The 27,105-nt window shown below is 39.9% G+C and overlaps 1 protein-coding gene across 1 annotated transcript; it reads right to left on the reverse strand.

Moving 5' to 3' along the window:
• Positions 1 to 19,836: 19,836 nt before the first annotated feature.
• Positions 19,837 to 21,666, reverse strand: LOC129463672 (endogenous retrovirus group K member 104 Rec protein-like). Its single transcript, XM_055244386.2, has 2 exons — positions 21,406 to 21,666; positions 19,837 to 19,893 (listed from the first exon to the last, which is right to left on the reverse strand). The coding sequence occupies exons 1-2, from the start codon at positions 21,664 to 21,666 to the stop codon at positions 19,837 to 19,839; spliced, it is 318 nt and encodes a 105-aa protein (XP_055100361.2).
• Positions 21,667 to 27,105: the final 5,439 nt, after the last annotated feature.

Consider the following 27,105-nt stretch of genomic DNA (forward strand, 5'->3'; position numbering starts at 1 on the left):
TGTAGTACACCTATCTAACAAAGTCTGTTGATATCATATGCAATCTTCACAACCTCCTTTTAAAGGTAGGGGAAAGATACTGCCACTTAAGTTTTATGGTTCGTTAAATAGAAATAGTTAAACTCTGGGTTTTGTAACTTCTCTATGAGAACTAGCCGTAATTATTATGGTATGGAATGCGAACATTGTAATTCAGCCCAAGGGCCTGGATGATGCTATTAGATACTTATAGATGTGTTTTGTCTTCCAGTGTATAAGGCAGAAATATGTTATTTGTAATTTTATATGGAATAATTTGCTTGTATTTATTCTTTAAAAAACAGCAATGAAAATATATAATCCATGTACATATATATAATATTCTTTTTTAATTCTACTGTGCATATTTTTCTAGTCTTGTTCTAGAAAGTGTGAGAAGGATGAATGATGTTACCAATGCTTGCTGGTTTGGGCTTTTCACAAAGTAAAACACATCTCAAATACTTTTGTTGACAGGATAAGCAGGCACAATCCTAAGAGCTAAGCTACTGTCAAATACGTAACATATGCCAAAACAGATATATAGACCAATGGAACAGAACAGAGGCCTCAGAAATAATGCCACACATCTGCAACCATCTGATCTTTGACAAACCTGACAAAAACAAGCAATGAGGAAAGGATTCCCTATTTAATACACGGTGTTGAGAAAACTGGCTAGTCATATGCAGAAAACTGAAAGTGGACCTCTTCCTTACACCTTATACAAAAATTAACTCAAGATGGATTAGAGACTTAAACATAAGGCCTAAAACCATAAAAACCCTAGAAGAAAACCCGGGCAATACCCTTCAGGACATAGGCATGGGCAAAGACTTCATGACTAAAATGCCAAAAGCAATGGCAACAAAAGCCAAAATTGACAAATGGGATCTAATTAAACTAAAGAGCCTCTGCACAGCAAAAGAAACTATCATCAGAGTGAACAGGCAACCGGAAGAATGGGAGAAAATTTTTGCAATCTGTTTATCTGAGAAAGGGCTAATATGCAGAATCTACAAAGAACTTAAATTTACAAGAAAAAAACAAGCCCATAAAAATGTAGGCAAAGGATATGAACAGACACTTCTCAAAAGAAGACATTTATGCAGCCAACAAACATGAAAAAAAGCTCATCATCACTGGTCATTAGAGAAATGCAAATCAAAACCACAATGAGATACCATCTCATGCCAGTTAGAATGGCGATCATTAAAAAGTCAGGAAACAACAGATGCTGGAGAGGATGTGGAGAAACAGGAACATTTTTACACTGTTGGTTGGAGTGTAAATTAGTTCAACCATTGTGGAAGACAGTGTGGCGATTCCTCAGGGATCTAGAACCAGAAATACTGTTTGACCCAGCGATCCCATTACTGAGTATATACCCGAAGGAATATAAATCATGCTGCTTTAAAGACACACGCACACGTATGTTTATTGCGGCACTATTCACAATAGCAAAGACTTGGAACCAACCTAAATGCCCATCAGTGATGTCTGTTATACGCATCTCCTTTCTTCTTCAATGATAGACTGGATAAAGAAAATGTGGCATACATACACCAGGGAATACTATGCAGCCATAAAAAAGGATGAGTTCATGTTCTTTGCAGGGACACGAATGAAGCTGGAAACCATCATTCTCAGCAAACTAACACAAGAACAGAAAACCAAGCACTGCATGTTCTCACTCATGAGTGGGAGTTAAACAATGAGAACACATGGACACAAGGAATGGAACATCATACACTGGGGCCTGTCAGTGGGTGGGCGGCTAGGGGAGGGATAGCATTAGGAGAAATACGTAATGTAGATGACGGGTTGATGGGTGCAGCAAACCACCACGGCACGTGTATACCTATGTAACAAACCTGCACATTCTGCACATGTACCCCAGAGCTTAAAGTATAATTTTTCTTTTTTTAAAAGACCCACTATTGATTGGTGGTATTGCTGTGAAGAGGCCTCTTCTGGTAAATTTTTCTTTGAAACACTGAGCCTTGACTTGTCATTATTACTTTTAGTACATTTTTCCCCTTGTCTTTTTGCTGTTGCTGCTGCTTTTCTTTTTTAGCACTATTCTAAAAATGACACATTAATAAGTGATAATAATAATGCAGCTCTAAACATATTGCTTGTTTTCTGGTAATTCGGGGCTAAAAAACATAAGCATACTTTAACTGTTATATTCACTTGACTTGTCACTAATTATACATGTCTCCAGATTGAAAAGAAAATCATATAAAGAAGGCAATTTGATATTACTAAAGCTATTAGAATTCAGTCTATCTGAAGGTGATTTTACATGAATAGGTGCACATAAGTTTTGATAGATGGAAATAAAGACTGGACAAGTGTTTACATATGTTCAGGAGGAGGTTAATTATACAAATGTCTGTTGATAGGTAAAATAAATTTAATCCTTCGCTTTACTACTTTCTTTGAGCATACTTTTTTCACGTCTAATTTGAAGGAATTCAGTATTGAATCACTTACTGAGAAAATAAAAAAGTAATTAAGAAATAGGGTCAATTATATCTCAAAAAAGCTAAAAAAATAGTGTGAATCAGTTTGAAAAACAATGCTATACAGACTGGGAAAAGAACAAATAATGTTTCAAATGACAAACATCTTAGTAATGTGGTCACTACCACTATTACGAATAATTAAAATAATGGTGATGATAATTATCATCCTTGTTATTTGTACAATGATTTTTCCACTTGGGAGCTCAAAGTACCAAACGGCCTTATCATTTTTATCTCTACCTAGCTCATTAGGTTAGGAGGGGTCTGGACTTATTATCCTTGTTTTTCACATGGAGAAATTAAGACAGATAATTGAATCTGTGTGTACAAGACTATATAATAAATGAGTTGGTGGCAGGGCTCAGAAATATAATCTCTTAATTGTTTATTCAAAGTATTTTTGACTGGATTCTCTTTTTTCTTTGTCCCATGTTATCCCTTTTGTCTTCTTCTATCCAACCAGGACAGCATGTCACTAAAATAGTTGTGAGTAATGTGGGAAGGTGGGGGTCAGAAAAGGAATCACAGTGGTACCTTGGACACTGCAGTGATGTAAATTCCATGAAAATACATCTATAATCTTCCTTAGTTTTTTTTTTCATATTTTAAGAGCGTCCTATGTCTCTCTCTCTCTTTTTTAATTCAAAAGCCATAATGTTATTCTTAAAAAATCCACCACAAAACAAACAAAACCGTAAATTAAAATTAAAATTTCTTGCTTATATGTTATTCTGCTTCTTACTAATAAATATTTGTTGTGTCTTCTATATATTTTGTTATGCACACATGTATATAGTTTTATTTATAAAAACTGAAACATGGAATGCATATTATTCTATAACTTTTTAAAATTAAAACTTATCATTAACCTTTTTAATGTTAATACATGAAACCTACCTCATCAATAGAATGGATGCAGTGTCTACATTTTTGTCTTGATTAAAACTTACTGTAGCCGGGCGTAGTGGCGGGCACCTGTAGTCCCAGCTACTTGGAGAGGCTGAGGCAGGAGAATGGCGTGAACCTGGGAGGCGGAGCTTGCAGTGAGCCGAGATCGCGCCACTGCACTCCAGCCTGGGCGACAGAGCGAGACTCCGTCTCAAAAAAAAAAAACAAAAAACAAAAAACTTACTGCAGAACAAATAGAACGCGTCTAATATTTCACAATTCTACATAACAATCATATACTTTTGATGATTTCATGTTTTCTACAAGCACACATTCATATTCTTCATCCGACATGTTTTGAAATTAGTTGAGAAACCCTCCTCTCCCCGTATTCCCCCTCAAAGTTTTGCTTACGTCTGTTACAGGCATCTCCTTTCTTCTGCAACAGATTAATAGCAAGCATTCATGGATGAAGGAACAGGAGGCAGTTTTGCGGGTTTCTTAGGCACTGTTGCAGGTAAAACGTAACCTCATTGTGGAGAAGACTTTTTATATTGCAGTAATTGCCATTCTAGGAACAGGTGTTTGGAATTCTACTCAAGGGAAAACTGGAGATGGGAAAGGTTGGGAAGAGTAAGATAAAGCTTCCCTGGTTACGGCCCTGTGGAAAAATCACAGGAACAAGGCAGGAGAACAAGCAGAGTCCCTGGAGCCTTCCACTACATCTCAGTGCCTTTCCCAGGGACAGGATTGTATAGCGATGATAACACCATTGACTTCTGTGCCAATGCTGTTTATTTTGTGTCCAGCCAGAGACAGGATGTAATGATGGTGTGACAGGGGCCAACATGATAATATCATCACTTCCTGATCCTATATCATCAGGAAACAGAGTGTTCTTGATTTTTGTAAACAAAAAGTATTTTTTGTAAAATGCTTTGCTGTTTACACATTCATGATCTAATTTTAGGTCCCAAAGTGCTTTAGATGGAATGGTTATCCCACTCTTTACTGATACAAGGAGAAATTGAGCTCGAAGTTTAAATGATTTGTCCAAGTCGCAGATCTGTTATGGAAAGGGCTGCACTTAGAATTCTCCTTTTTCTGATTCAACACCCAGTACTCCTCCAGGAGAATATCATGTTTTCCTCAAGTCCTCATGTAGCAGACAGCACTCTAGAAAAAAAAAAGCACAGCACACACTGGCATAGTAAATGCCTCAAGAAATCTAAAATAAGAGTATCGTATTCAAACTCCTTAGTCATCTCTGACTTATTATTTCACATTTCTGGCTTTAGAGTTTGCTTACCAAATATTATAACCCAATGGGACAGCAACTTTACCAATCAAACAAAAATCATGTGGACCAATGTTTTTCAGTAACTTGTATTTTTGAAGGCAGAACAAATAGGAGAAGTTGAGGGAATCTCATACAAAAAGAATTTCCGGTGGCATCTTTTTTTTTTTTTTTTTGAGACGGAGTCTCGCTCTGTTGCCCAGGCTGGAGTGCAGTGGCGCGATCTCAGCTCACTGCAAGCTCTGCCTCCTGGGTTCATGCCATTCTCCTGCCTCAGCCTCCCGAGTAGCTGGGACCACAGGCGCCCACCACCACACCCGGATAATTTTTTTTGTATTTTTAGTAGACACGGGGTTTCACGGTGTTAGCCAGGATGGTCTTGATCTCCTGACCTCGTGATCTGCCCTCCTCTACCTCCCAAAGTGCTGGGATTACAGGCGTGAGCCACCGTGTCCAGCCTCCTGTAGCATCATTAAAGCTTAGAGGTAAATATTAGCTCAAAACCTCAGGTTCTTTAGGAAGCGGCCTCTGGTTGTCTGTTCTATGTATCCTCAAAGTTTGGTTTGGTAATAGATCAGAAAATTAGAAGAATAGAATTAGCAACTCTATGTGAAACCTGGTATGCTTCAAGCTGTAACACATTTCAAAGGCTATTTAAGATTCTAGAGTGCTAGGGAAAAGGCTTAAAATATTTCTATAGCTCCTGAGTGTCTAACTCTATATCAAGTACATGGCTGGCTCAACAAGTGATAGATAACATTTAATATTGCACTTTCTACATGTCAGGCATTGTTAGCCCTAACCCTAATCTTATGAAATAGGTACTATCATTATCATCTTCCTTTTATGGATGAGGAAACTGAAGCACAGAAAAGTCAAACTACTTGCCCAGAAACAGGAGTCAGAATCAGGATTGGCCTCAGCAGCCTAGAACCAGGGTGTGCTCTAAACCCAGACAGTACACAACCCTCCAACTGAATGTCCTTTATTCCCCAAAAATATCTGTTTTGTCTAAGGAGTGGATGTGTTGCATGCTCTGAAATACTCTATCTATTTACTTTCTTCCTTAGACCAGATGTGGTGAGGGCTAGGAAAAGAGTTTGTTGGGAGCCCTGGTTCATCGGCCTCATCATCTTCATATCCCTGATCGTCCTGGCAGTGTGTATTGGACTCACTGTTCATTATGTGAGATATGGTAAGTATAAGCTGCCTTGGCATCATGTGATTTACCCCAAATATTTCCTCATACTTTGCTGTTTTGATTTGTCTCAGGCTTATTCATTCATTACTATGATTCATTTTCTCAGCCTGTACAAAGGAATCTTTACCTGCTTTGTCTCTTATTTAGTCCTCATAAGTCAAGGAGGATTCTTTTTTCTACCTTTGATGTAGTGATGCTTTCTGCTGGGAACAGCATGCTTATTTGCATCTTCCTTAATAAGCAATAAGTGAATATTAATCAAGGGAAAACTACAGGATAGCTAGAACCAATGTCTTGAGTTGTTTGAGGTCACAGGGCAAGCATCTTGATTTAAAATAATTCTGACCGGGTGCAGTGGCTCACGCCTGTAATCTCAGCACTTTGGGAGGCTGAGGCGGGTGGATCACTTGAGGTCAGGAGTTTGAGACCAGGCTGGCCAACATGGTGAAACCCCGTCTCTACCAAAAAAAAAAAAAAAAATAGCCAGGTGTGATGGTGTACACCTGCAGTCCCAATTCCTGGGGAGGCTGAGGCAGGAGAATCACTTGAACCCAGGAGGCGGAGGTTTCAGTGAGTGGAGATCACACCACTGCACTCCAGCCTGGGCAACAGAGAGAGACTCGGTCTCAAAAAGAAAAAAAAAAATCCAACTCGTTGAAATTCTGACATCCCAATAAATCAATGACACAATCTGGAGTCATAAAGAAGTAGGCTCTATTCTGTACCAGTAAGTTACAAAAATAGTCATAGTGATGTATTGTTGAGTAAGTGCCTATTTCTGTTATTAAAATCTCATCTTAGGGTATATTGTAGGTGATTAAAGAGGATAGGGTATGCCAAGAAAGCTCATTATAAAGACGTTCACCGTGCGGTTATCAGGTACCTCATTGCTAGATGAACTGTTAGTTGCTATGTTATTAGAAAGGTCTCCAGGGTACTTCAGAACTGTTCTTCTGGGATGTAACAACCCTTCTGAAGTTCCCTCCTGCTCTGCCTAGGGTTTTAATTACTTGACTCAACCATGACCTGTTAGTTTAATATCTTCCTCTGTTACTGGATTATACTTGGATGTTCAAGGCACCATAACCATAGAAGCTAATAACTTGATTCTAATTTAATTGGGACCTTGTTGAAGTTGCTTTCCAGTAACGAGAAAGAGTACTCTGTAACCTGGTTATCTTTACTATCCATGCAAGTGTAATCTCAATTTCCAAAGCAAGGTGGATCATTTCTGGATAGTTTAAAAAAACTCATTGTGGTTTTGAATTGCAATTCTCTGATGGCCAGTGATGATGAGCATTTTTTCTTCTGTCTTTTGACTGCATAAATATCTTCTTTTTAGAAGTGTCTGTTCATATTCTTCACCCAGTTGTTGATGGGGTTTTTTGTTTGTTTTTCTTATAAATTCGTTTGAGTTCATTGTAGATTCTGGATATTAGCCCTTTGTCAGATGAGTAGATTGCAAAAATTTTCTCCCATTCCGTAGGTTGCCTGTTCACTCTGATGGCAGTTTCTTTTGCTGTGCAGAAGCTCTTTAGTTTAATTAGATCCCATTTGTCAATTTTGTCTTTTTTTTTGCCATTGCTTCTGGTGTTTTAGACATGAATTCCTTGCCCATGCCTATGTCCTGAATGGTATTGCCTAGGTTTTCTTCTAGAGTTTTTATGGTTTTAGGTCTAACATTTAAGTCTTTAATTCATTTTGAATTAATTTTTGCATAAGGTGTAAGGAAGGGATCCAGTTTCAGCTTTCTACATATGACTAGCCAGTTTTCCCAGCACCAATTATTAAACAGAGAATCCTTTCCCCATTTCTTGTTTTTCTCAGGTTTGTCAAAGATCAGATGCTTGTAGATGTGTGGTATTATTTCTGATGGCTCTGTTCTATTCCATTGGTTTATATCTCTGTTTCGGTACCAGTACCATGCTGTTTTGGTAACTGTAGCCTTGTAGTATAGTTTGAATACAGGTAGTGTGATGTCTCCAGCTTTGTTCTTCCGTGTTAGGATTGTCTTGGCAATGCGGGCTCTTTTTTGGTTCCATATGAACTTTAAAGTAGTTTTTTTCCAATTCTGTGAAGAAAGTCATTGGTAGCTTGATGGGAATGGCATTGAATCTATAAATTACCTTGGGCAGGATGACCATTTTCACAATATTGATTCCTCCTAACCATGAGCATGGAATGTTCTTCCATTTGTTTGTACCCTCTTTCATTTCGCTGAGCAGTGGTTTGTAGTTCTCCTTGAAGAGGTCCTTCACATCCCTTGTAAGTTGGATTCCTAGATATTTTATTCTCTTTGAAGCAATTGTGAATTGCTCATGAACTGTTCACTCATGATTTGGCTCTCTGTTTTTCTGTTATTTGTGTATAAGAATGCTTGTGATTTTTGCACATTGATTTTGTGTCCTGAGACTTTGTGAGGTTGCTTATCAGCTTAAAGAGATTTTGGGCTGAGATGATGAGGTTTTCTAAATATACAGTCACGTTATCTGCAAATCATGGGCTTCTTTTCCAAATGTGGGAGAGCATGGCCTGCATGACTGCTGGCTTCCAGCACGTGGTGTGCAAACCCATGCCAGGGTGTGTAATTCACTGTAGCCCTTGATAGAATATCAGGGGATAATGTTTGTTTTTTAATCTTCTGTTTATTACCCTCAGCCAATTAACTTCTATCTATAGTAGAAGATAATTTGCCAATTTTTTAACGGAAAAATACCGTGCTCCTTAAAAAGTCTTTTAGAAGCACAGCGTTTTCAATTTCATTACATTAAAATCACTAAAAGATAAAAAAAAGTGAAATGCACATATATAAGAAATTTTCTTTTTGCAAAATACTCTGTTTTGATTTGAAATGTTTGTGAATTTTCCATGCATGTGTCCAGATGCATAGGGAGTTTATTCACTCAATTAAGTTAAAACATTAGATAACATGGTAAATTCAAAAAGTAGTGAGGACACATTTTGTTTCTGTGTCTTTAACTGAGAAAACTGGCTGATGCCTCCTGTGTGCAAGCACTGTGTAGCTGACGCAGATACAGAAACCAAGGTTTTCTTACTTGCTGCTGCTGGCCCCGGCACTGGAGTTCTGCTCCGGGAGGGCAGGGTATCTGTTTTTATTATGACTCAGCAAGTGCCACACTAATACACACGGGTGTCTCTGCCCTCTAGTGGATCCTGGCAGGAAGTGGGAGCAAATGCGACTAAAAAAAAATGAAAGATTTAAAAAATGCTCATTATCTCCAGAGGGGATTTAATTCTAAGAGGAGGCTTTTTTTTTCTTTTTCAAATGGGCTGATGGGTAAAAATAATACAAGACTGGAGGCGTTGGAAAAAAGCACACTGCATTTGCCTTTTGGCATCTGTGATGATTGAGTCCTTCCTCAGCTCTGCCACAGGGAGCACATTCACACATATGTCACACATATACCAGGGTTAGGTCATAAAACCAACGGTTACCTGGAAGAAGCCACGAAGGCTATGAGACCAAATCTTCACCTAGAAGACACTTGATACTTCAGAAGCCGAGGCCCTGTGAGATGTCTCGGAGAGCTCAGCTGTGACCCTGCACTGTATGGAAGGGCGGGCCGTGGGGCCCAGGCAGGTGAAGAGAATTGTCCACTGTTGAGCATCGTCAGCCTAAAACCCACATGCAATGCTGTTGCTGCAGAACTGCTGACTGTTGAAGCCACAAACCACAGAAACAGACTCCCTTTATGGTCCTCACTGTGTAACTGGTGACTTTTCAGAAGATGAAGATTAAACATATTAATCATAAATTCAAAGTGTCAGAAGGAACACTAGGAGATTTTCTAACCTCTGCTACCATGACTTTTTTTTTGCAAGATTCGTGAATTATTGTAAATAAGGTCACAGAGGCCAAAGTGCTCCCCTGGTCATCCAGAAAGAGGCAGGCTGCTAAACCCCATGCCTGAGACATCTGTGTTTTCTTAGGATAATACAAAAATTAAATATAAGGGAGAGAGAGAGGGACAGAAAGAGACAGAGAGATAGAGAATTGGAGCTAAGAGGAAACATTTTCATGTTTTGCCCCCCAAAATTCCCAGTGAACATTCCCATTGCCAGCGGGTGAAATCCAAGGCCCTGGCTCCAGGATCCTGCTCTTTCCTTTGGTGACTCTTGTGCAGATTTGGCATAAAACAATATGGAACTTGTTACACTTCTCTGGACAAGTCATTATGCTCATGCTTTTGGCTCACAGGCTCCACTTCCCTGGACACCTCTTTGCCGTAAGCTTCAAGTAATTCAGCTTCACCCGTCAGAGAAGAGCTCAGGTGTCACTTCCTCTAAGGACCTCCCTAGCCACCTCTCCAGCAGAAGGGCCCCCACATTGCTCTTTGCACCTCTGTCCCTTGAGGTGCTGCTGTCCTCTGTGGAGGGTTGAACCCCAGGAACTAGAGCACCTTTCATGCTGGAGACACTTGGCACTCAGTAAGTGTGTGCTGAGTGGATACAAGTGCATCAAGCTTGCACAGCCTTACAATGTGTACTCTCATGTCTGGAATAGATCCTTATTTTCATTCTTGGTAAAATGAGTAAGTGGGGCCGGGTGACCTATACTCTCCTTTCAAATCAGAAGTTCACATTGAGCCGGACATCAAATAGCTTCCCAGTCAGCGCCAGGTGAGGACCCAGGTTGTTCAATGTGCCCATGTCCCCCAAAGAGTGGGGAAAGCATGGAGAAATGGGACCAGCTCTGCTGTCTGCTGCCCAGTGCCAGCCAGCAACTCCAGGCTCACAAAGCCAAGGCAAAGGCACCTGCAGGAGATCTTGGTTGTTCACTAGCTGTGATTGGGCTGGGAGGGGAGTGTGTTCACTTCTAATTATCCAGGGACTAGCATGAGACAGTAAAGTTTGAAATGTGTTGTTTTTTTGTCTTGGCCAAAAAAAAAAAAAAAAGGTGTTTTTAGCTTCTCATCCTTGGAGCCACTGACATTAGCTAAGGGCCTGATATTTTAAGAAAACTTGAAAATTAACTATGTGAACCAGTAATCTCCAAAGTAATATTTTGATAAATAGTGTAATTGTTTATCACAGCAAAACCATTGCTTAAGTGGGCAAAACTCAGGAGGATAGGAAAACACACTCTTGAAAGCAGGTGGTGATGCCCCGAAATTGAGCAAATGCAGGGACACGTGTTGTTCTACCCCAGGTCAGAGTGTGTCAGTCATCACTCGATGCCACTCACAGACCACCAACTTCAGAATATCTAGGTGTAAAGCTCTGTACAAAAGTCATAACATAATAATGTAAATAAATTATTATTTATATTACACTATTATATAATGCAAAGTCTGTTAAAACATGTTTGTCTTCAAAGAATGGCCTTGGTTCCTGTGGGCAGTGTCTCCTCATGTAAAGGTAGTGCATTCCTGCTAAATCATGGACAAAACGGGCCTCCAGGAGCTGCAGGCTGCAGCAGCAGCAGCAGCTTCTCATCTCATCCTTCACTGCATGATACTGTTGTTGACTTCAAAAGGTCTTTTCGGTCTAGTTTTATCAACAGAGCTAGTATTTCTTGAGGATCTACTACATACCAGGTTCCAGGAAGCTAAATGCCTTTTGTTTGTTATTACTCACTAAATAAAAATCACAACTCTCTTCCCATTTCTCACACAACAAAATTTAGCTGAGGGTGATTGAGTGACTTTCCCAGGGTCGCACAGCTACTAAGAGCAGAGTCGTGTTTAGGTTCATGTGGGAATGCTGAACACCAAAATGAACCAACAGAAGTATCATATATTCCAAAAGCCTACTCAAGCCATTTGTTCTTATTTTAAGGAAAATCTTTATGCCAATTTTAAACTCCAAATACTTACGAATGGCAGAGATTTACAGGTTTGATTCTGATGTAAGAAATGATGCTCATCAGCTGGTTACTGCTACCACCCCACAACCCTGAGCATACTGGACAAATGTCTAAGCCTCGTGGTTAGTGAGGACAATGCTGGTGGAGGCTGAAGTTGTCATGCAGTGACTCACACAAGCTTAGGCAGATTTGGTGATATATGACACAGAGATGCAAATAAATGCTGTAGCTGACACACACAGGCTGGCTCTGGGAGATGCAGAAGGAGCACATCACCCAAAATAGAGCCAGACAGACTTCTTTAAGGAAAGAGAAAAGGGGGTTGCATCTTAAAGAATGAAGAAGAGATTTGTCATGAGAGATGGGACAGGAAGTTCTTGAGAGGCAGAGGGAAAGCATGAGAATGTCAAGAAGGGAGGAGAGATTCTCGCACATCTGGGAAACTGACAATCCATCAGCACGGCCAGAAGGAAAATCAGGAGAAGGAGCGGAAATAATAGATGAGGCTGGATATAGAAGCAGGGTTGAAGCTGTGTTGATTGTGGTAAAGAGTAGTGATTCTATCCAGAAGGCAATAGTTAGCATTCTAAACAGAGACCTTTTAAAAGAAGAGTCAGCAAATATTTTCTGCGAAGGGCTAAATGTTAATTATTTTTTTCCAAGCCATATGGTCCCTCTCTCAATGACTCAGCTATTCCATTATACCATGAAAGTAGCCAGAGACATTATATAACACATGCATGACACTGTGTCCCAGTACATCTTTACTTACAAATGCAGACTGTGTCAGACATCGCCCATGCATGGTAGTTTGCCACACCCTGTTTTAGAAAGCTCAGGTTTATGATGTGTTGGAGAACGCCTACAAGAGCTCTTCTTTTAAATGGTAGAGTGAACATACACTGGAATTCTATCCTGCTTGACCCCAGGTCTTGATAGCGAAAGGTAGAAAAGATAGATAGTAAATAGATAGATAGATAGATGATAGGCAGGTGGATAGATAGATGATAGATAAAGAAAATACATAGCTGTTCCAGAAAACAGAAATGGATAACTTCATGAACCAAAAACAAAGTAATATACTTTAGAAAGGAAGCAGGCTGGAAAACTCACAGTTGCAAAGCAAATAGAATTTCCAATTGCCTCTTGTAGCCCATTCCTGGAAGCAGTCACAGCCCAGTGTGTTTTGAATACTTCCTCTGTTTTTTGTTTGTTTGTTGTTTGCTTTTTTGTGGGGTTTTTGTTTTTGTTGTTTGCTTTTTTTAAAAAAAATTCCCTTTCTCTGCTTTTTTCACAGCAGCCTTTGTCATTTCAATGACAAAGAATTTCCAATTGCCTCTTGTAGCCCATTCACACCTTAAATCTGTGAAATCCTCATGTTTTCTTCTGCTGCATCCATAGTTCAAACAAAGATTAGGCAAAGCTAGACACATTCGTGAAGGAACCTAAGAAATTCATCTCTTTCTTTCTCTGGAATGAAATGAATTCTCTAGACCATCAGTTCTAATCTTCAAAAACCAAACCTGTTTGTGAGATCTCCTTCAAAAACTACTGTAGATTCCATAAACATGCTAAAATATTTATGTTTTTTAAATATTTGTTTTATTTGGAATCAATATATTTGTAATTTTAGTACTTGTATTAATATAAGGGAGAAATGTTTAAATCTGTCTATGCCGTATGTGCCTCTCGCTTGTTGCCCAATTAATTGTAGCCTCAGGCTAAACTTTGGTTTCTGTATTTTTTTCAGAACAAATATAACTGATCTCAAAACATCTGCTTTTATTGTAGGAACTCGTGCTGCCATCTCCATTCCTCTCTCTTTTCTTGCAATCTGGGTGGAAGTTCTTTAATATGAAGATTTCAACCACCTTCACTCTACCATGTCCACTATCAGCACATTCAAATGTATCCAGCCAAGGCTGTCATCTTAGGCCAGGGATTTTTTAGGAATCTATTTTGCTCTGATGCGGCTGGCACCCCTTTGACTCAATTTATCACCCCAGTGCTCTTTTCATTTTAGGAGCCCAAGAGGGCAGAAAAAGAAGTAGGTGAGCAATTAAACCCTCTGAGTCAGGAGCGTCTCCCCTTGTGTTAAGCAATGTTGTAGAATATTTTATTTAGTAAGCTCCTAGCAATGAGCCACATGGCTGCTGAACACACATGCCTGCTTGCTGCTGTGAGCTCAGACACCATCATCATTAGTGTTTTCCACCCCTGGAGGGAATTATAAGGGCCATTTAATAACCTGTAAATCATAGAGAGTTAAAGGTGTTTCCCTGAAACACTGATGACAGAATGAAAGGTGAGGAGTGTTAGCCACATGTCAAAAGAGCAGGAAAGTCTCTCAGTGTGCGTTGTTGAAGAAATGCAGGTCTTTTTTCTTTTGGAAGTCTCCCTAGAAGGGGGTCAAGGACTCTGCCCATTCTAGGATGAAAAGTTGGGATATTAGACACCCTCAGATGTTTACCCCAAGCCTTCATTTTGGGCTCTTAATTAGTGGTTCATCCATCACAATGTCAAATGCTAAGCAGAGCATTTGGATCTCTCCACAGTCCAAATCAGCACCATCTTTTAAAGTTGAGTTTCTCATTATTCTCACCTGATATACCTTATTTATCCCACACCCACCCCAATAACATATTGTGCTCACTGTTATCTTTCAGACAACACTTGAATTTTACTCAGCCTGGAGTGCTCTTCACATGTCTTGTCCAGATCCAGTTTGGACTCATTCTTCAGCCCTGCATCAGTCAATGGGGGCTAGGTTAAACTGTGGTGACAAACAACCTCCAAATTTCAGTGGGTCAAAAATCTTCGTCATTTATTTACATCTCATCATGGGTCAGGTGAGAGGTAGCTCTGTGCTGTGTCATCCTAACACAGGAATCCAGACCGAAGGAGGGACCATCAATAAGATCCCCATTGCTATAGAAAAGAGAAAAAAGCATGCAGAATAGAACTCTGTTTCTTGGAGATCTCTTCTGAAAAAGTGACATGTTATTTCATCTCACCTCCATTGGCAAAAAACAAACAAACAAACAAAAAAGTCATGTGGCCATGCAAAAATTTAAGTAGGTAGGATGGAACAGTCAGAATGCATTCATAAAAAATGAACTGAAAATATTTGGAGAACAGCACCAATGACTATCATGAATGCCAACATGCATCCCTAACAACCCAGTACTATTACCCTCCAAACTTTTTATGTCTTGCAAAGGATTAGAACTTCACATCTGAAGCCATACCACTTAGAGGGAATGCAAAATACATAACGACATCTCCTTTAGGATATCCTTAGAGAATTCAAGGAAAAGAAGTTAAATAATTAAAAAGTGCTGTTGGGTACAGCTATTTAGAGCTAGAGGGTAAGATTAGAGATAGATCATAAAGATAATAATAGGGTTAGGGTTAGGGTTGGGATCTGGGTCAGAGTCAGGGCTGGAAGTATGGTTAGAGGTGGGGTCATGATCAGGGTCAAGATCAAAGTCAGGGTCAAAGTAAGGGTGAGAATTAGGGAGCAGGGTAGGTATCAGAGTTTAGGTTCAGGGTCAAAGTCTTGGGACAGGGTTAGGATTAGGATTAGAACCAGAGCTTTGTTCTCCTCAGGACCCACCCAAAGGTGGGTCACCATGGCTTTGGAGCATGTCTACAGTGGTAGCGTGTCTACAGTGAAGACCAGAGTTTCATTGTCCTTAAGACTGACCTGGGGAGACGTGGCTGCAGGCCTTTGAGGAAGGTGAGGCAAAAGCTTCCTGTCAGCTCCCCGTGTGCTGAGGACGAACTCTGCCATAGGCTTTACTTTCACAAGTTATATTCTACAAGTCTTGTTTTACAAAAGCATCCCTTCCTTGAGGCTTCAGCTGCTCACCACTGCTCATCATCATAGCGTGCCAGAACATATGGTAAGATTTGGGCTTGTTTCTGGGGAGATATCTTGATATAGAGAAAGGAGAAATGCTTAGAGTCACCATCAGCACCGTTGGGATGAAAGCTGGGGATGGGCAGAGGCTGGAGGAAACACGTGCAACCCTTGTAAACACTTTTATTCATGTTTTAATTACTCATTTTTCTTACAGTGTTAAAGTAGTAAAAATAGTATTGAAAAATTGAAAAGTAGGCGTATTAAAACTTGCAACATTATTTAAGTTTACATATACTGTTTGTACCTCATCATTTTTCATTTTGTTGAGAAAGCCTAAGGTTAATTGGCAGCATATTTGTAATAGTAGACAGAATAATGTCTGTTTTATAAACATTGACATCCTACATTACATGTATGAACCCTGAAAATCTGAGACAGCTCTCAGATTTTTTAGAAAGTTTATTTTGCCAAGTTTGAGGATGCATGCCCATGAGGCCTCCTCAGGAGGTCCTGACAACATGGGCCCAAGGTGGTCGTGGCACAGCTTGGCTTTATACACATTAGAGAGACATGAGACATCAATCAATATGTGTAAGATGTACATTGGTTCAGTCCAGAAAGGTGAGACAACTTGAAAAGAAGGCAAGACATGGGGCTTCCAGGTCATAGGTAGGTAAGGGACAAATGGTTTCATTATTTTGCGTTGCCGATTACCCTCTCCAAATGAGACAATCAGATATGCATTTATCTTGGTGAGCAGATGGGTGACTTTGGATAGAATGGGAGGTAGATTTGCACTAAGCAGTTCCCAGCTTGACTTTTCCTTTTAGCTTTGTGATTTTGGGTCCCCAAGATTTATTTTCCCTTCACAAATCCAACATGTTTTCCTATGAGCATTAATTATTTATTGGGTAGTTCATTGCACAAATAAGACATAGATTTTTAAAAAACCATCAACTTCATGCCTAGCTACATAGACATAATTACATAGGAGCTCAATTAAATTTGCAAACATTCCAGAGTTTGGGTTCCCAATAGTTCTTTGTGATTCTTTAAAAGGTAAAGTATTTTTTTCCCATAAAACATAGCAACATCGAAAATCACCCGTAGAATGTCCTGCCATTTTTGTTTCTCTAGTTTCCTCATTTTCTGCAAAGCCTCGCCGAGGAAATTGACTTTGAATATCCTTTTACACTCTTCTGTTTTAGAAAGCATTGTGGTAAAACATTGAATCTTCATGGTTGTAAGTTCTGTTCACATTCTTTCTTTCTTTGAATATTTTTTCCCAACGGCCAACATTTGATTCTGTTGTATTATGGCTAAAAGGTAGGCATGGGAATAAAATAAAGACAAGAAGTCTTTGGAATAAGTGATCTCATCACAATGAATGAATTTGCCATTGGAACGTATTTTTACAAAGTCACTGTTTTGAAAATATTTAGCCATGAATTGAAACAGAGTCTGTAAGTTTATTTTTTTCCTGGTCTAAGGTGATCAGCATTTTAGAGAATGAACCCAGGACACAACCACAGCACAAGAAAAAATATGATAATGAAGCTTACACATACCTGTTACTACTGTAACAGAAAACATGTAAAGAACATTTGTTTCGATTTATGTATCAGTCTGCACTGTTTAATTTTTTGTGCCATAATGCTCTTACTTAAAAAAACAGGATTAGTTAACAATGTCAATTACTAGTAATTCACAGCATAAATAATTAAACAAGGAAGCATTAAAAAATATAACAATGTTTTAAATAAAGTTTTATTTTACATCTTTTTTTACTTACACAGAAATTGCCAAAAAAAAAGCAGAGATTTGCCATGTAGCCGCAACCTAGTTTCCTCTCATTAACATCTTCTATCAGTGTGTCTCACATGGCTTATTAATATCTTACATAATTTGTCACAGTTAATGAACCAATACTGATAGGCTTTTTTTTATTTTTTTATTTTTTATTTTATTTTATTTTATTTTTTGAGATGGAGTCTTGCTCTATCTCCCAGGCTGGAGTTCAGTGGCGCGATCTTGGCTCACTGCAGGCTCCACCTCCTGGGGTTCACGCCGTTCTCTTGCCTCAGCCTCCCACGTAGCTGGGACTACAGGCGCCCGCCACCTCGCCTGGCTAATTTTTTGTATTTTTAGTAGAGACGGGGTTTCACTGTGTTAGCCAGGATGGTCTCGATCTCCTGACCTCGTGATCCGCCCACCTCGGCCTCCCAAAGTGCTGGGATTACAGGCTTGAGCCACCGCACCTGGCTGATAAGCTATTATTAACTAAAGTTCATATTTCATTTGGACTCCCTTAGTTCTGTCTTACTCTGACCCAGGATCCCATCCAGGACCCCGCATGACATGTAGTCATCACGTAGGCTCTTCCTGGCTGTGACAGTGTGTCAGGCTTTCCATCTCTTGATAACCTTGATAGTACTGAGGAGGATTGGTCAGGAATTTTGTAGAATGTCCCCCATTGTCACTTCATGTTCTCAAGGTGAACTGTCATCTTTGATGTTCACTTGGATCATTTGGCAGAGCTACTGTTTGTCAGGTTTCTCCACTGTGAAGTTATTTTTTCTCCTTGTCAATACTGCATGTGTTCTTTTGGAGCAAGTCACTATGCAGAGCCCACACTTATGGAGTGAGGCGTTGGCTCCACCTTCTTGATGGCTGAGTGTCTACATCAATTATTTGGAATTCTTTTGCAAAGGAGATTTCTATGCAACTCCATTTGCTTAATCACCTATGTATACAAATACAGACACCTAGATAATTACTTTCAGCTTTAGTTATTATTCAACACTGCAGCATTGTGTTGCACAATTCATTCCTGTGTTGGCCATTGGTAGCTTTTATTATTGGCTCTTATTTTTCTTTGATATATTTCAATTTTTTTAGTACTTAATTACTTTCTGATACTTCAAGATTATCCTGGCTCCTATATTTACTGTCCCAGTTCTAGTATCAGACATTTCTTCAAAGAGCCTGATTCCTTTCAGAATGGTAGGAAAACTTACATCTGGCTGCTGAATGAGTACATTGTATCTTGTCCTTCATTAGCAATGCTAGGAATATATGTGTGTATCTAACCTACCTATACACACCTAATTTTAAAGTTTTCTATGTAGAACTGTGTGTCTCCATATTAAACTAAACATAAGTTTACATTTGAAGGGGTGGCCTGCCCCTCTACGCTTGTGGGTTTATCTCATCAGGTGGGATGAGAGACTGAGAAAAGAAATAAGACACAGAGACAAAGTATAGAGAAAGAAAAGTGGGCCCAGGGGACCGGCACTCAGCATAACAAGGACCTGCACTGGCACCAGTCTCTGGGTTCCCTCAATTTTTATTGATTATTATTTTCATTATCTTGGCAAGAGGAATGTGGTAGGAGAACAGGGTGATAATAAGAAGAAGCTCAGCAAAAAAAATGTGAGCAAAAGAAGCTATGTCATAATTAAGTTCAAGGGGAAGTACTATGCCTGAATGTGCACGTAGGCCAGATTTGTTTGTCTCCAACCAAACATCTCAGTGGAGTAAAGAATAACAAGGCAGCATTGCTGCCAACATGTCTCGCCTCCCGCCATAGGGCCGTTTTCCTCCTATCTCAGAATTGAACAATGTACAATCGGGTTTTATAACGAGATATTAAGTTCCCGGGGCAGACAGGAAACAGTGGTCTTCCTCCATTTCAACTGCAAGAGGCTTTCCTCTTTTACTAATCCACCTCAGCACAGACCTTTTATGGGTGTGGGGCTGGGGGATGGTCAGGTCTTTCTCATCCAATGAGGCCATATTTCAGACAATCACATGGGGAGAAACCTTGGACAATATCCAGCTTTCCAGGGTAGAGGTCCTTGTGGCTTTTCACAGTGCATTGTGCCCCTGGTTTATTGACACTAGAGAATGGCAATGACTTTTACCAAGCATACTGCTTGTAAACATTTTGTTAGCAAGGCACATCCTGCACAGCCCTAGATCCCTTAAACCTTGATTCCAAACAACACATGTTTTTGTGAGCTCAAAGTTGGGGCTAAGTGGCTGGGGCAAAGTGACAAATTAACAGCATCTCAGCAAAGCAATTTTTCAAGGTACAGGTCAAATGGAGTTTCTTATGTCTTCCCTTTCTACATAGACACAGTAAAGTCTGATCTCTCTTTCCTTTCCCTACATATCCCCCTTTTCTTTTTGACAAAACCGCCATGGTCATCATGGTCCGTTCTCGCTGGTCACTGTCTCTCCGGAGCTGCTGGGTACACCTGTAGACTAGCAATAGAGAGGACAGACATACAAGGATTAATATAAAATTTGCAATAGTGGAACTTCCAATGGCTTTAACCCAAGTGGCAGGGTTAAGATTTGTGAGGCTATCAACAGCTTTTACCATTGCCTCAGTTTCTGGCACCAGATTTAGCTGGGCTTTTGATGCCTCAAAAATTTGTTCTTTTAATTTTGAAATATCTAAAGTAAGATTATCTTCTCTTCCTTGTAAATGGCATCTAACCATGTCCCAATGATGTTCAGATTCATTATAAGCTCGAGATGTCATACTAAAATCTGGAGTATTCCAGTCACACTGTAACTGAAAAAGATATTCCGAGCTCATGAGCCTATCTCCCATCCAAATCACAGTTTGTCTAAGATGATTAATTTGGTTTGCCAATTTTTTATCTATTTGGGTCTGAGAATTCCACAATTTTGAGGAATTCTTTTGCCAATTATTCACATATTCTGCAGTTTGAACAGAGGAGTGTAAAGCAATTCCAGCAGTCACAGCAGTTGCTGTGACTGCAATAAAACCAATAATCACTGCAATCAAAGTAAAAATGAATCTTTTGGATCTAGTTAGAACTCCTTTTAATACTTCTGTTAAAATATAGATGGATGAGGAAGCCTCCCACAGTCGGTACATGGACACAGGGATCCCCATGCCCTCTCTTGCCCTCACTAGCAGAATACGATGCTGCCAATCCAAAGTTGAATCAATGAAAGTAAACAATCTACAGTTTTCACAGGTTATAGTTTGGGAATCTGGTTTAAGATCTATGATTCCTACAAATAGCATATAAGGGGGTTTTACACACCACATTTCCATGGATAGAGTGATTCTAACCTTCTATGAACCTGGTCCAGGCTTTCAGTTAAATCACGATCATAGGCCAGATTAATGGGCCAGATGGATGGGACCTGTGAACACGATTGAGTCTGGCCCCTACAATTATGATATAATTGGCCTCGAGGGGCCCAGTCTACAATAGTTCCGAATTCATTGTTTTGTAGTACCACTGCAGTATCAGCCACACATTCTTCCCAAACTAAGACTTCTGGGCTTTTTGATTCTTTGGGGATTTCCTTGGGACCAGGCTTCCCCTTAGGCCTACATTGTAATGATCTTTGATAAGAAGGGTCCTGTAAATTGTTTATCTGTGGCCTGAGTGACATTCCACTTACCATGTGATAAGTAAATCTACTAATGGCACTGACAGTAGGTACTTCTACCAACCAATTTTGGGTTGCAGGCATTAAGCATTCTGGTGCTTTCCCCAGGCAAATAGGAAGATAATGATACCCAATGGAAATGTTTATCATCATTCCTTCTTCTTCAGGTTGGGCAAGGCCACCGTCATCTGTGGGGCCTGGTACCCATGCACTATTATTAACATATACTTCAATAGAATTATCCATCCAAGTGGCTGCCTGAATTGAGGGTGGGAAAGGCACATAGGCCCAGTAGGTATAATTAGCTGCAGCTGCTCCTGCAGACATAGGGAGACTTACCACCATTGATACAATCATTAAAGCTGCAAGCAGCATATTCTCTGGAGTTTGTGTTACCCTTGTGTTCTTCAGGCTTTTTTCAGCTAACTGTGTCAGCTTCTTTAGCTGGGCCCAGGACAGCAACTCTGCTTTCTTTGTGGATGGCAACTTCATCTTTTCTTCTGATATCACCATTTTGTTCACCTGGTGAGTTGATGGTGCTCGAGTGAGGGTTTTCCGTCTCCGCGGAGGCATTTTTCCTTGCATCTCTGATGGGTTCATTGTAGAACTTCAAATGTCTAGTGGGTATCCAAACAGGAAGCTGATTTTCTCCTGGTGAAACACAAGCAAAACCTCTCCCCATGTTATCACCTTACCTATTTCCCATGTATTATTTTTGATCTTTTCACCAAATCAGTTTTTCCTCATGTGGGCTGTTCTTTCTACCAGTAACATGTTGCTCTGCAGAAGTAGTGGTCTGATTTCTATATACGTTTAAAAACTTTAAAGTATAGAGTGCTAGATTAAGTTGTATCTGGGGAGTGTTATACTCCTTACTCTCTTTTTCCTTTTTTTGTTTAACCCATTGAGCTTTGAGTGTTCTATTATTTCTTTCAATTATGGCCTGTCCTTGGGAATTATAAGGGATTCCTCTTGTATGTGTAATTTTCCACTGATTTAAGAATTTTTGAAATGCTTTGCTAGAGTATCCTGGCCCATTATCTGTTTTACTTTTTTCTGGAACTCCCATGACAGCAAAAGAAGATAATAAATGTCTTTTAACATGGGAAGTACTTTCTCCTGTCTAGCACGTTGCCCATATGAAATGTGAATAAGTATCAACTGTCACATGGACAAATGACAATTTTCCAAATGAAGGTACATGTGTGACATCCATTTGCCCTAATGCATTAGGACATAAACCTCTGGGATTAACTCCTGCCTCCTGAGTGGCCAAGTGTAGGACTTGACACTCAGTACAATGTTGTACAATATTTTTTGCCTCTTTCCATGTGATATCAAATTTATTTTTTAATTCCGTTGCATTTACATGAGTCAGGGCATGACGTTCTTGTGCTTCCATGAAGGCAGATGATACTAGCAAGTCAGCTTGTTCATTTGCGTTCGTTAAAGGCCCTGGTAAATTAGTATGTGCTCAAGCATGAGTAATATAAAATGGGAAATTTCTTTTTCTTACAGTTTGTTGTAACAAATTAAACAGCTGATTCAACTGATCATCCATACTGTATTTGATTAGGGCTGTCTCAACATCCTTTGTAGCCTGTACTACATATGCAGAATCTGAAACAATGTTAATAGGCTGATTAAAACCTTGTAACACTGAAATGACAGCAGCCAATTCTGCTCTTTGAGCTGAGTGATATTGAGTTTCAATGACTCATTCTTTTTGCCTGGTGTAAGCCACTTTTCCCTTTCTGGAACCATCAGTAAACACCATCAGAGCATTTTCTAAAGGTTTATGTCTGTTAATTTTCGGTAAAATCCAAATAGTCAATTTTAAAAACTGGAAGATTTTTGTTCTTGGGTAATGATTATCAATAATTCCCACAAAATCAGCAAGACCAATCTGCCATGCGCCAGAATTGATAAAGGCTTATCTATCCTCTTCATTGTTTAAAGGAACAATGATTTTATCTGGGTCACTTCCACACAATTTTACTATTTGTAGTCTTGCCTGACAAATTAATGTAGCCATTTGATCTAAGTACAATGTAGTAGTCTTAACTGTACTGTGAGGAAGGAATGACCACTCCACAAGATCTGTATTTTGAACAATGATGCCTGTTGGAGAATGTGTAGTAGCAAAAATCAAAAGTTGGCGTGGGTATAAGTGATCTATTCTATTTGCTTGTGCTGACTGAAATTTTTCTTCAACTAATTCAATTTCTTTAGCTGCCTCTGGAGTTAATGTTCTTTTACTATTCAAGTCCAGGTCCCCTCTCAAGATAGAGAACAAATTTGACATGGCATAAGTAGGGATTCCTAGAGTTGGCTGAATCCAATTAATATCTCCTAGCAATTTTTGAAAGTCATTTAATGTTCTTAACGTGTCTTTTCTTATTTCTATGTTTTGTGGTTTAACTTTTCTTTCCTCTACCTGCATTCCCAAATAACGAAAAGGAGTAGAGGTCTGAATCTTATCAGATGCTATTGTTAGGCCTGCGTTTGAAACCTCTGTCTGCAGAAATGTGTAACAATTAGTCTATTGTTTCTGCAGCACACAAAATATCATCAACATAATGAATAACAGTCTGAAAACTTGTCTCTAACTGGTTGAAGAACTTGAGCTACAAAAGTCTGACAAATAGTTACACAATTAAGCATTCCCTGAGGTAACACTTTCCACTGAAATCTGGTGGCTTGTTCTTTATTACTTATGGCTGGCATAGTAAAAGCCAATTTTTCAAAATCCGGTTTTGCCAGAGGAATGGTAAAAAAGCAATCCTTCAGATCAATTATAATTAGAGGGGATCATGGCTGGAGAAGGCAACACGAGTTGGAGAGACCCCATAGTTTGAATTACCGCATTAACCGCTCTTAGGTCAGTTAGCATGAGCCATCTGCCTGATATTTTCTGAATTACAAACACAGAAGAATTCTAAAGACAGAAAATGGGTGAAACATGTCCTTTTTAAAATAGCTTTTTAACTATTTTATGTAGCACCCCGAACTTTTCCTTAGGGAGCGGCCACTGTTTGACCTATACAGGAAGCTGCAGGGTGAGTCTGAATTCCTCCTTCACCATAGTGAACGGTAGGTTGGACAATAATGAGTGCCTGGAGCCAAGTCGCAGCGAGCCTAGTTTCACACTACCTCCCCCAGCACTTACTCGGCTGAGGAGGAGGTGGCCATCGTGGTTTTAGCCCCAATGGCCCCAATGGTTCTGGACTTTTTCCTTTTAATTTTAATGTTTCAGGATATATTGCCTCCTGTCATTGATTGTAGTCAACATTTTGCATTGACCGAGCCATTACTGGCTCTGCTACCTATTTACAATGTGAAGTTTCCGTTCCTTTCCTGGATTTTTCCCCGCCTCTTCTTCACAATCTATTACACAGCTTTCAGGGGCATCAAAGACTGAAACGCTATCTTCTTCTATTTGAAACGGTTCTAAAGTTGCTTTAACAATGGCCCAATCATTCCATATTGTAAGTGGGATGATTTTACCTTCCCTATTTGCTTGTTTTAATTCTTTGCCAATTTTTTCCCAATCTTTTAAATCTAAAGTTCCTTGTTCTGGAAACCATGGGCAGAATCGTTCTATTGTTTGGAATAGTGTAATTAGATTTTCTGTAGAAGCTTTAATTCCCCCTTTTCTTAAGAGAATTTTAATGAAGCTGAGATAAGAGACATATTTACTTTCAGTTTGCCCCATTGTTACCCTGGGTTCCTCTGAGCGCACAAGTTTACCGCAAGGCTGACGGTGGATGCACTCAGGAATCTCTCATCCACTGTCCTCAATGCTCACATTCTTAGCATATCTTCACCCTAGACAAAGGCACCCACATTGGGTTGCAGATGAAGGGGTGGCCTGCTCCTCCACACCTGTGGGTATATCTCATCAGGTGGGATGAGAGACTGAGAAAAAAATAAGATACAAAGTATGGAGAAAGAAAAGTGGGCCCAGGGGACTGGTGCTCAGCATACCAAGGACCTGCACCTGCACCAGTCTCTGAGTTCCCTCAGTTTTTATTATTTTCATTATCTTAGCAAGAGGAATGCGGTAGGAGAGCAGGGTGATAGTAAGGAGGTCAGCAAAAAAACATGTGAGCAAAAGAATCTATGTCATAATTAAGTTCAAGGGGAAGTACTATGCCTGGATGTGCACGTAGGCCAGATTTGTGTTTCTCTCCACCCAAACATCTCAGTGGAGTAAAGAATAACAAGGCAGCATTGCTGCCAACATGTCTCGCCTCCCGCCATAGGGAGGTTTTCCTCCTATCTCAGAATTGAACAAATGTACAATCGGGTTTTATACTGAGACATTCAGTTCCCAGGGACAGGCAGGAGACAGTGGCCTTCCTCCATCTCAACTGCAAGAGGCTTTCCTCTTTTACTAATCCACCTCAGCACAGACCCTTTATGGGTGTCGGGCTGGGTGATGGTCAGGTCTTTCTCATCCCATGAGGCCATATTTCAGACAATCACATGGGGAGAAACCTTGGACAATATCCAGCTTTCCGGGGCAGAGGTCCTTGTGGCTTTTCACAGTGCATTGTGCCCCTGGTTTATTGACACTAGAGAATGGCAATGACTTTTACCAAGCATACTGCTTGTAAACATTTTGTTAGCAAGGCACATCCTGCACAGCCCTAGATCCCTTAAACCTTGATTCCATACAACACATGTTTTTGTGAGCTCAAAGTTGGGGCTAAGTGGCTGGGGCAAAGTGACAAATTAACAGCATCTCAGCAAAGCAATTGTTCAAGGTACAGGTCAAAATGGAATTTCTTGTGTCTTCCCTTTCTACATAGACACAGTAAAGTCTGATCTCTCTTTCTTTTCCTACAACGTTGATGTCTCCACCTCTGATCTACTATCACATGAACCATTCTAGCCTTCTCGCCTTGCTAATTTGTAACCTCCCAGTTCACCAGTGAGAGGCCTGATTCCTACCATCTGCAGCTTATGTAAGTCATTGTTTTATTCCAGATACAGATGCTGTGGTTTTACAATGGTTAACAATTGCTTCTGTTGGAAAGAACTTTATAAAATGGAATCCAATGATGAAGTATAGTTCATTTGCTTTCAGCCTACAGATTCTATTCATTTTCAAAGTGATTTAGGTCAACACCATTTTCCCTACATCTTCAGTGAGTTTTCACCTATTTTTTTGTCTTAGTCTATTTTGTGCTTCGGTAACAGAATACCTGAGGCTGCGTAATTTATAAGTAAAAAAGGTTCATTTGGCTCACAATACTGGTGGCTGGAATGTCTGAGATTGGGCAGTTGCATCTGGTGGGGCCTCAGTCTTTTTCACCTTATGGTGGAGAGTGGAAGGGGAGCAAGGGGTGCACTAGAGATCACATAGCAAAAGTGAAAGCAAGAGGGAAGCAAAGGAAGCCAGACTCCTTTTAACTAGCTACTCCTGCAGAAATTAATCGATTCCTGTGAGAGCAGAACTCACTTACCCCTGTGGGAGGGCATTAATCTGTTCATGAGGGATCCGTCACTATGACCCAAACACCTTCAACCAGGCCCCCCCGCCCCACACTGCCATATTGGGGGTCAAATTTCAACATGAGTTTTTGTGGGGACAAACCACATCCAAACCATAGTAATTTGTAGCATAGTTAAATTCTTTTTCACATAATGTATTCTATCCTGGGATACTCCTCATCTTGATTAATTTCATTTAATTTGAATAGAGTTTGCTTTAACCATTTGGCTGTAAAGTTCTGCATATTTCAACAAATGCATTGTGGTAGGTATCCCATTATTAAAGTATCATATGGAATGCTTCAACCGCCCACCCCATGGAGCCAGTGGCTTCCCATCTGTGTAGTTTGCCTTCTCCAGTGTCTCATTAAATGGGGTCACACTGTGTGTATCCTCCTCAGACTGTCTTCTTCCACTTAGCAATGTGCATGCGAGATTCACTCATGTCTTTGTGTGAGTTGATAGCTTGTTCCTTTCTATGGCTAAATAGTATTCCAGTGCATGAATGTACCACAATTTGGTTATGCATTTTAGGGAGCA

The sequence above is a fragment of the Symphalangus syndactylus genome, chromosome 2, assembly GCF_028878055.3.
Source record: "Symphalangus syndactylus isolate Jambi chromosome 2, NHGRI_mSymSyn1-v2.1_pri, whole genome shotgun sequence".
Lineage (NCBI taxonomy): Eukaryota > Metazoa > Chordata > Mammalia > Primates > Hylobatidae > Symphalangus > Symphalangus syndactylus.

Excerpts from the sequence above, each read along its gene's own strand:
- LOC129463672 (XM_055244386.2), bottom strand. The coding sequence starts at position 21,666 with ATGAACCCATCAGAGATGCAAGGAAAAATGCCTCCGCGGAGACGGAAA. Across the intron at positions 19,894-21,405 it reads TAATGATTGTATCAATGGTG|TCTACAGGTGTACCCAGCAG; the intron begins GTAAGTCTCCCT and ends CTCTATTGCTAG.